The 10,634-nt window shown below is 44.8% G+C and overlaps 1 protein-coding gene across 35 annotated transcripts in view; it reads left to right on the forward strand.

The window, feature by feature from the left end:
* kif1b (kinesin family member 1B) overlaps window positions 1-10,518 on the forward strand; it is a 55,969-nt gene extending 45,451 nt beyond the window's left edge. For 25 of the 35 annotated variants that reach the window (XM_081706901.1, XM_081706915.1, XM_081706905.1 and 22 more), the window contains 16 exons: window positions 1,102-1,210; window positions 1,323-1,389; window positions 1,591-1,675; window positions 1,777-1,882; window positions 2,295-2,321; window positions 4,517-4,631; window positions 4,867-5,000; window positions 5,177-5,238; window positions 5,339-5,484; window positions 5,613-5,855; window positions 5,956-6,027; window positions 6,131-6,231; window positions 6,343-6,495; window positions 6,714-6,906; window positions 7,003-7,121; window positions 7,315-10,518. In XM_081706901.1, coding sequence (XP_081563027.1) covers window positions 1,102-1,210; window positions 1,323-1,389; window positions 1,591-1,675; window positions 1,777-1,882; window positions 2,295-2,321; window positions 4,517-4,631; window positions 4,867-5,000; window positions 5,177-5,238; window positions 5,339-5,484; window positions 5,613-5,855; window positions 5,956-6,027; window positions 6,131-6,231; window positions 6,343-6,495; window positions 6,714-6,906; window positions 7,003-7,121; window positions 7,315-7,357 — 1,775 coding nt within the window. In that variant the 3' untranslated portion in view covers window positions 7,358-10,518. Of the gene's footprint in view, window positions 1-1,101; window positions 1,211-1,322; window positions 1,390-1,590; window positions 1,676-1,776; window positions 1,883-2,294; window positions 2,322-4,516; window positions 4,632-4,866; window positions 5,001-5,176; window positions 5,239-5,338; window positions 5,485-5,612; window positions 5,856-5,955; window positions 6,028-6,130; window positions 6,232-6,342; window positions 6,496-6,713; window positions 6,907-7,002; window positions 7,126-7,314 lie in introns of those variants that run through there. The other 10 variants (XM_081706903.1, XM_081706917.1, XM_081706921.1 and 7 more) reach the window with 2 other exon arrangements.
* The last annotated feature ends 116 nt before the right edge of the window (window positions 10,519-10,634 follow it).

Genomic DNA, 10,634 nt, shown 5'->3' on the forward strand with positions numbered 1-10,634 from the left:
AGGGGGGCGCTCTCTAGCTGGGTGTGAACAACTCTCTCAGTTCTGTGGGGGATTTGTGTGTTGTGTTATTCCCTCTGTCCCTGCCCAGCTGCCAGTCCCCTGTAGCGGTGCCAAGCGGTCTGTGCTGCCCTGGCATCATAGTACCAGTCTTTCCACTGGTTTAGGCTTGAATTCCTTTCCTTACTGGCCAAGCTTTTCCCTCCAGTCACGTGCACCCCAGTTCACATCAGTCTTTTTCCTGCGGGTCATGTGCTTCATAAGGCGGGTCTGTCTCCATTCCGTCAGCACCCGTCAGCCCAGGAAATGAGGAGGGCTCTGTCTCCACCAATCAAGTCCGACCCGATCACGGAGACCATACTGATCAGGGCTGACCCGATCACGGAGACCATACTGATCAGGGCTGACCCGATCACGGAGACCATACTGATCAGGGCTGACCCGATCACGGAGACCATACTGATCAGGGCTGACCCGATCACGGAGACCATACTGATCAGGGCTGACCCGATCACGGAGACCATACTGATCAGGGCTGACCCGATCACGGACACCATACTGATCTTGTTGAGTAGCTATTGAAATGCTGAGCAGAGCATCTTCACTGTGTACATCCACACTAATAACATCCCGAACATGTAGCGCAACGTGCTTGTTCTGCTTGTCATTGAACATTTTGACATGGGCTCAAACATGGTCTCCTACTGCCACAGGTGGAGTAAGAGGCATTGGCTACACACACACACACACACACACACACACACACACACACACACACACACACACACACGTGTGCGCGTGCAGAGATGTGTATCTATAACTTTAGTACAGTGAACTTCAGTAAGGTCTTGTTTGTGAAGTCCAGTGACTCAGCATTACCTGTAGACGTTCCACTATACACATCTGCTTGTATCGCAGCTAGCCGATTCACTTTTATGACCGGGACTGCCACACCCACTTGTTCTCATAAAGCAGCAGTCGTAGAGTTAATTTATCCATGTAATTTAATATCACCTTATTTGGTATTTTTGCTTTATTATCCTGGGTGCTGTACCCTTTCCGGTCCCCAGCTCTGTTTTAATGTTGTCCTCCCATCTTTTGTAGTGCCAGCCACCAAACTGAACGCCATTAGCAAGTCTAACCTGGGCCAATGTGTGAGCAAGTACGACCTCCTGGCCTGGTTTGAGATCAGTGAGCTGGAGCCAACCGGAGAGTGAGTATAGCTCATCTGTTAGCAATGCCCCAAACCCTAAACCAGCTGGTTTAGTGCCTGTAAGCATTCCTTTTGTGTTCTGCTCAAATAATGGTTTGCTTGGGTTTGGCAGGTATATCCCAGCAGTAGTGGACCACACAGGAGGCATGCCGTGCCAGGGTACTTACCTGCTGCACCAGGTAACAACCAGCCTCCCTGTACTGCCACTACACGGAGTGAAGTTCCTTTCAGATTTGACATTCATTTCAGTTTAAAACCTAAAGATTGTTCCTGTAAGACTGATTCAGGTCTTTGTCATGGGTACGGTATCCTGGTCACTGGATGCCAGGACATGCCTACAAGTGTGCAGTATGATTGATGCCAATGTTTTTCCCTCTCAGGGCATCCAGCGTCGGATCACCGTCACACTCATCCACGAGAAGGGCAGCGAACTCCACTGGAAGGACGTCAGGGAGCTGGTGGTCGGTGAGTCCTTCCTGGCTGCCTGCGTGGGGGGTGGGGGGGACCAGGGGAGTGGTCTCATGTGTTGGACGGGTGGACTAACGGTTGTGGCGATTTTACCCCAGGGCGTGTCAGGAGCAAGCTGGAGGCGGACGAAATCGCCGCCGATGCCGTGCTGTCTCTCAACATCATCTCAGCCAAGAACATGAAGTCCTCCCACAACTCCAACAGGTACACTGCATGGGTCCACACAGGCTGTCTGCGTTAAACAGAAAACCCCAGTGACGCCATATAAAATATTGGAACAGGCTTTGAGTAACTACCTTGATTCTGCCATGTTGATTTGTCTTGTGCTGATGCTGGAACATGATGTCCAGAGCTTATACAACCTTCCTTCCTTGTGTGTAAAAATGAGTCATGAGTCAGTGGTGTTGAAATGGTACAAGTGAGACCCCTGCTGGACAAAGATGGAAATAACCAGAATTTCATGTTTATTTTGTCTCTGTATGAGGCTTTTTGTGTGTTTTGTTGCATTTTCGCATGAGTTTCCTTTGGCCTGTGTCATTTTATTGTCATTTCTCACTCTCTGCTTTTGTCTCTTTTGTTTTCCTGCTGCTGCCGCCGGACTTTTGGTTTCACACAGTCTTTGTGTTGATAACGATATTGCTAGGTATCAAACACACATAAACATAAAGCTCTTTCCCTTATAACCCCAAATAGCCCAAATAGCCACCTTAGTGAGGTTAGACATTAGCTGCAAATAGCCATGCGTTGTCTGTCTTAAGATGTGTAGTATCCCACTGACTACCTGTTGTCTGAAACTGAATTATTGAAATAAGAACAAACATCTACCTGAAAGGAACAAGTCCTTCTTAATATTACTACTTAAGCATGTACCCAGTCCTTCTAAAAATGTTGCATTACCCAGCTGAACGGAGACATAAGGAGCTGGTCACTTTGCTGTGAGATGAAAATCTCCATAACTCCAGCCTGCCCTCTAGTGGTTAAAGGACTATGGTTCCTCTCCAGTCTGCCCTCAAGTGGTTAGAGGACTGAACAGTCTGTGGCTCCTAAATACCCCCCCATATGCCTCTACAATAATTTCTAGTTCATTCAAAAATAAAGATGCAGACTTGAGAATTACTTTAAGAGAACAGCTGATCCTGTTCTTTATTGCCAGTTAATGTTAACAAGCATTGTTGAAGCACCCTTCAGAGAATGTCTCACTAGTACACAAAGAACCAGTTTGCAATGAATACAGTTTCCAGGGGCTGTTATGTAATCACCCCACCTTCTTTTACATATTAGGGTATGAAATCTCCACCATTATATTCAAACCATACATTATTTATCATCACACAAATTGAAATCCAGCAATATGCAAGTTACCTATCATTATGCAAATTGGGATCCAGTACTATGTATGCGAAGTGACCTTAACTCACACCACCAAGCACCTGCAAGATGGTTATTTTTATGTACTCTGTCCTTGTCGAAGAGACAATTAACCTTTTACTGAGGCCTACTGAGACTCTCAAAGAGACTTTCAGTTCTTTTCAAATATGATCTTACGCAGTACTCATAGTTATTTCTTATGACTGCTATGGGAATAATACAGAATGATCCACTTTATATTTGTACAGAGGCATTGTAGTCTGCACCAGGGATTGCAGGGGCCTTTGGAAAGGTCTGCAGAGACCTCCACTCCATACACACATCACGTCATAAGGAACACACAGTCTGTTTTTATATTATTCATATTTCTAGTTCAGTGTTTAAACCTGTCTGCCTCTTCTTATTACCTCCTTAGTACCTTTTTAATCCTTTTTTAATCCCTGTGTTTAAGATAGCTAGGCTTAAGATAGTAAACTGATCAGTAATGTCTGTGATCATCAAACAAACACTGTCACAGCCAAATTCTGTCACTGAGAACATAAACAATTTCTTGTGATGGACATACCTTATTTTCCTGATAAATATCAAAGCAGCAGTGAATGATATACATATAATAGCCTGTACATTCAGGCTAGAAGCATGGTGCTTGTTTTTACTCACTGTGTCCTTAATTTATCTTGCACTTTTTTGCTAATAAGTAGTCAAGCCTCTACCTGGGACGTTTGAGCCCTCCAGCTAGAAGAAGGTTATGCGTGGGTGTGCTTATCTGCACACACACACACACATGCACACGCTCGCTCGCTCGCTCACTCACTCTCTCTTACTCTCTCTCTCTCACACACACACACTCTCTCTCTCACTCACACACACACACTCAACTCACACACACACACACACTCAACTCTCACTCTCACCCTCTGGCCACCTGTCTCATGATGGCACACCATGAGTTTTGTAATGGCAGTGTCATGGTTGAGCACAGAAGACGCTCCTTGTTTCTCAGCCTTGTATAAGGCTGATGTATAACGGGCTTGTGCAATAACAGTACAGTCTGAACGTTGGCAAAGAGATGGCAGTGGCATGTTGTCCTGGCATTGTGAGACCAAGTGTTCTTAATGTGCCCCATGTAAACCCTCAGAATGCTAATGTTGTCTTTAGATCACTGGAGACGACTTGCTAGCAAAATACCACAAGTCGACTTGTGAAATTGATGTTGCAGATCAAATATGGGCACCACTACCACTGCAATAACTGGGCCACAAATGTTGGAATATTCTTGAATATTACAAAGGATGAGCATTCTTCCTTTTTCTCATCACGTACCCCCTTTTGTCAAAATCTCACATTTATCTGTGGATTTCTGCAGCTGCTTGACAATTTATTTCCTTAAATTATGACACATTGTAGCAAAACAGGTTTAAGGCGTTTCTACAGAGCACAGAGTCTGACCATTCTTACTGTGCTGTGCAGGACGTTCTATCGCTTTGAGGCCGTCTGGGACAGCTCTCTGCACAATTCTCTTCTGCTCAACCGCGTCACACCTTACGGAGAGAAGATTTACATGACCTTGTCTGCATACCTGGAGGTCAGCTTGGTCTACTCACCATGGGCACTGGTTTACACTACTGATCACAATTCTATTACACGCTGCATAAACTTCTTTTTTACTCTCAAAGTAGTGGTTAAATATTAATGAATTGTAAGCATAGGTCATTGAATGCTAAGACCAAATGAATAATCATTATTGGGTTTTACTTGAACGTGTGTGTGTGTGTGTGTGTGTGTGTGTGTGTGTGTGTGTGTGTGTGTTCTGCTTAAAGCTTGACCACTGCATCCAGCCCGCCATCATCACCAAAGACATCTGCATGGTGTTCTACTCCAGAGATGCTAAAATCTCCCCACCACGCTCCCTGCGGAACCTGTTTGGTACTGGCTATTCAAAGACCCCTGACTGGTGAGCCCTACGTCTGTGTGTCGTCAATCTTGTGCATAGAATCTCTTTTTAAAAATTTTTTTTTTGTCTAATGGTATGTGTCGTCATGCGAGAGCTCTAGCAGTTAGTGTTGTATGTGCAAGTGTGCAAGTATGTTGAAGTGTCCTCAGAACTCCAGTGCTCTATTCTGTTCACAGCAACAGAGTGACCGGCATCTACGAGCTCAGCTTGTGCAAGATGGCTGACACAGGAAGCCCTGGTGAGTTCTCTTCTGTCCGTGCCTCATGCCTTTTGTGGTGAAGGATTGGTATGTGTATAAATATCGGCGTATGAGTTCGAATGCGTCCTGTGTGACCCAGGAATGCAGAGACGGAGACGGAAGGTTCTGGACACATCGGTTGCGTACGTGCGTGGAGAAGAGAACCTGGCCGGCTGGAGGCCCCGGGGAGACAGCCTTATTCTGGAGCACCAGTGCGAGTTGGAGAAGCTGGAACAGCTGCATGAGGTTGCGGACCCCATGCCATGCTTATGGCTTATGGATTGTCCTGTACATTTTATTGAAAATGAATTCTGGTGTAAGCCCTGCTACCTTCAGCCTCATAAAAGCTCTCAACGTCGCTTCCTGTGCGACAGGTGGAGAAGACCCGACACCTCCTGCTACTCCGAGAGAAGCTGGGCGAGTCCGTTCCTCTGAAGTCCCTGAGCGACCCTCTCTCACCCAGCCTGAGCAGCGGCACCCTCAGCACGTCCACCAGTATCTCCTCGCAGATCTCCTCCACCACGTTCGAGAGCGCCGTCACGCCAAGCGAGAGCAGTGGCTATGACTCCACCGACATCGAGAGCCTGGTGGACCGCGAAAAGGAACTGGCCACCAAGGTACTACAGCCAGCATGGCATAAATAAAATGCCACGCCTACCATCATTAAATAGCTTGACGGGGCTCTGGGGTCAATTTTAACGACCTTCTCCCTTGTAGTGCCTGAGACTCCTGACCCACACCTTCAACAGCGACTACAGCCAGCTGTGCAACAGCATCAGTGACTGCAAGGTAACGCACTCACCCTCCCTGTGCACTTCAGAAAATATTTTGAGATGAAAGGCACGAGCTGCATCTCAGGATGCACCTTCTTGTTCGCGCTGTTCTCCCACAGCTGTCCGATATTTCGCCCATGGGCCGCGATCCGTCCGTCACCAGCCTCAGCAGTGCCACCCTCACGCCCTCCTCCACCTGCCCCTCACTGGTGGACCAGAAGTAAGAGCTCCGCCTCCTCCGGGGTCGATATGACTCCTTAATACTCGTATTTGAATAATGTTTGGGGGGGGGGGGAAACCTGCAAGCTCCTCATCGGTACCCTCTGTGCAGGACTCCTGAGGCCAACTCCTGCGCCTCCAGCCCCTTGTGTTCTGAGTACGAGAACTTCCCCATTGTGCCCCCCTTGGAGATGTCCTACCTGGCACGTGCTGGCAAGCACGAGTTCCTCAACCTGGTACCCGACATCGAGGAGATGAGGTCTGGGTGAGTGCAGAGAGAGAGAACAGCAACAGCTCAAGAGCTAGTGGTGGTGTGACCCAGGCTGGTTTGCCTCCCACAGAAGCACCAAGTCCATGACCTCAGCCTCCATGACCTCAGCTTCTTCAGCAGTGTTATTGTAGTTTATTCAGAATATAGTGTTGTGGTATATTTTATGCCATATTTAAACATGAGTGAACCTTGCCTGCTGTCCTCTTCTCCAGGTCTGTGGTTTCTAAGAAGGGATTCCTCAGCTTCATGGAGCCCCGCTCCAACTCCTGGGTGAAACACTTTGTGGTGGTGCGCCGGCCGTACGTCTTCATCTACAACAGCGACAAGGACCCGGTGGAGAGGGGTGTGCTGAACCTGTCCACTGCACAGGTGGAGTACAGTGAGGATCAGCAGGCCATGCTCAAGGTAACCCTTGAACTCTTGCCGAGAGCATGAATTCAGCTTAACAGAGTGTACTGTACAGTGTTGCTAAAAGATAATGGCCATTCTTTTTCTGTTTAGACTCCCAACACGTTTGCTGTGTGCACCAAGCACAGAGGCATCCTGCTCCAGGCCAACAACGACAAAGACCTGAACGACTGGCTGTATGCCTTCAATCCGCTGCTTGCAGGAACAATAAGGTAATCTATAAGAGTCCTGCAAAAACAGAGGGACAAAAAACATAGCCAGTCCGAAGTACGTGCACATACTCAGATGAACATCGTCATTAGTATTATTGAATCAAAGGTTTTCAGAATAGCAGTAAGTGAGCAGTTAAGCTCTGCTTCCCCACACAGCTGTTCACCCTGTTTCCTGGCCTGCTTGCTTCCACAGGTCGAAGCTGGCGAGAAGACGCTCTGGCTTGCTGAAGAACTGATCAAGCCTAGCGGTGTGAAGACACAGTGCTCCCTTTTCTTCTGCCTAGCCCTTGAACATGCCATGTGTTAAAACTTATTAATCTTCGTGATTCTTGATGGTTTTCCCTTGTATGTAGACCTGTGGCTTAAGTCTCTTCTCCAGCAAATTTACTTTTGAGTTCCTGAACACACACGCCCCCCCGACGCCCGTTTTTCTCTCTGAGCCTTTTGCTGTTTCATTGGGATCCGTCTTTGCTTTTCATTCTTTGTCATAATGGAACCTTCTAGTAGCATGTCGTAATGGTCTATTTCTGTGTGCACGATTCTTCAGAACAGTTTCTCTCCTTCCCTGAGTTCCTACTCGTCGTTAAAAGATGTCTTCTTCAGTGTTATCTGTTGAGTTTGGACGCGTTCTCCTGCATGACCACAGCTGCAGTCCTCAGGATATGACCAGTTTGCTTACAAAGCTACACCAAGTACACAAGTGAACTTAGATTAAAGACAACGGCATACGACTCAGTAAAAGAATATGTATTTCTCTCATAGAAAAAGAAGGTTAGCTCAATAGTTTTTATGCTAGTAAGTAGATCTCCTAACACCGGAAAATAATGAGACTTAGAAGGGCCAAAGCATATTCCTGAAATAAAATGTTACTCACTGTAACTAAAAGCTGGGTGAGGTTTCTCCTCCATTTTGTGTATTACCTTTGTACTGGACGAGTGAGTTGTTGGAGGAGGAGGATGTATGTTTGAGGTTGCTCCCGCGTTTCCCAGGACCTGGCACCAATACACCCATCAGGCTGTGCTTTAGGACAGTGTATCTGCTTAGCATAAACAAACTCTATTTAGTAAAGGAGTAAAACGTGCACAATTGTAAAGAATAATTACCATGTAGCACTTGGGGAAGATGTCCGGGATAAAAGACAACATTACTTTTCCTTCGTGGTGAGCTCAGCCGCTCCGTGTTCTTCAGAAAATGTAACATTAGAAAAGAGGAAAGGGGGAAGGGAAAAAAGACCAGACGCAGAATCCCACAAAAAGAGACGGAGGCGAAGGCATGTACTTTTCAGGATGAAGGTGCTTGATGCTTAAGAAACAAAGCATTCCTTTTGCGCTGTGCCCACGTAACGTGTTACTTACTGCAAGACTACAGCTTTTATTTCAGTTTAAGGGATTCGACGGCCACAGGCTGACTGCTAGGCAGCCGGCTGTAGGAAAGGGTGAATGGTGCTGACCTTGCAGACAGCTTTGTTAAGTAATGATCCACATCTTCCAGTGATCTGTCGGCCGTAGAACCCTTGAGTGTCGTGCTGTAAAGGTTGTCAGGTCTTGGCTCTCTCTCAGAAAACTGCTGCAAGACTGGGAACAAATATGAATTCATGAATTTAATGTTGAAAGCGATTATTGTTTTTGTATTGTATTCCCGTTGTCTTAACTTTATTTCTAAAGAACCTCATTTGATAACGCTCATTCCGTAACTTATCTTTGCTAAAGACAAGGTTGTGTAAGAAGGGCTTTTTTTTTTCCTTTTTATCCAGCTAATAGTTTTGCACATTAACATGTCACAGATACAGCTAAACCACTGAAGGAGATTTTGGTCTCAGCACTGTCACTAAAAAAGTACTTTGTTTTAAAGGCTTGAGTGCAGTGATGTTTCTTTTGTATTTTGCAGTGTAAAGTGTAGGAAAGGGACAATATTCTGTTTCTTAATTTATTGTTAGGAAAATATTTGCTCTGTATGTTTGATTTGAAACCAGTAGCCAGGACTGGGGATACGCAGGACTCCAGTGGCTCAGTCTCTGTCTTGCATAGAACGGATTTGTGTGAGAATTTCGTGAACCTCTGGCCAACCAACCAGCAGGTTCTGTGCTCCACATATTGCCAAAATATACTCCACATATAGCCTGGATTGTAAGGTTTGGTGCTTTAGATGCATTCCCAGTGCAGCAAAGTCAAAATAGTGAGCACTCAAAGCATTAGATAGTCTCCCGTGTCTCAATATCCATCTGATGTCTTTTTCGCAGATAACAAATGAAAATGGCCACAGTGGTCTCATTCTCCGGTCAGCCAGCCTGAGCGACTTAAATGGGATTCTTTCTTTGGGCTATTTGATTGTTATTGAATCTGTTGAAAATGAACATGTATGTAGCCTAAGATTACATGTACTGAAGGAGGAAAAATGTATATTTTTTTCCCTGCACTTATTCCACCATAATTAAGCATAAATGAGCTTGAAGCTAAAATAGCAAATAACCTGGTTTTCAAAATCATAACAGAGCAAAGGTTTTCAGTTTTGAGTTACATCACTAATGTATAGACATATGCATCGATGATAAATTGTCTGTTATTTTGCAATGTATATATTAATTTGCAGCTCTTTGCACATTACAAATGGTTACGATGACTAACAGATCAAATAAAGACTGGAGTGGATATCTGTTCTTTACTCAAACACCAACCAAATGATGGGGTAAAATCTGATGTCACGGTGTGTTGCAGGTTGAAGTGGACTTTGAATGTACCTCTGGGATTTCACTGACAAATGCATTCACTTATGGGAAGGGTTTTAAAAATCATTTTCAATATAATATTTTTGAATCATGGTAGTGCTTCCCTTTTGCTTTTATTTGCTTGATAGTTCAACAACACTACTTCAAACGGTTTGGTCCAGGTCTGTAATTAAGAGTTATTATGCAGGGAGGGCTACTGCTTAGATTTCTTTTCTAATATCAGGGAATAGTTGTTTTTTTAAGAGATATTCCAAAATTAGTCATTGCGTATGCATTTTTTTGTTTGTTAGACTTTATAGCTCAGCGTGTTTGCCCCCCCCCCCCGCCTTCACAAGTAAAACGATATTTACTCCCTCTTTGAGACCTCCTTTATTAAACTTGCATTCCCACACATTTTGTTGAGACACCCAGTTAAACCAGGCATTAACACTGTACATTATTTGTCAGATTGGCTTCATTTTCATACTTATTTTGTAAATATTACATGTTGTATGGAGCTTGAATTAAAATGTAAATATGTCTTCTGTATTTGTAATAATTATAATCCATTCGCTGTATAGCCTAGATGTGTAATGCAGATATGTTAATTCTGTGTATGGTAATCTTGCACCATTGAACTGTTTAGTGAATGAGGTGACAATAAAAGTCCAACCCACGCATTACCAGTATAAATGTAACTTGGTTTTTCTTTCATTGTTTTTAAACAACTTTAAAAAGACCCGTCATTTCTGTGAAGGAAAAAATTAAACATAAGACTTGAACTTAGTACAAGTTTAAATTAGGTATAT

The sequence above is a fragment of the Electrophorus electricus genome, chromosome 24 (assembly GCF_041902795.1).
Source record: "Electrophorus electricus isolate QZ-2024a chromosome 24, ASM4190279v1, whole genome shotgun sequence".
NCBI classification, from domain to species: Eukaryota; Metazoa; Chordata; class Actinopteri; order Gymnotiformes; family Gymnotidae; genus Electrophorus; species Electrophorus electricus.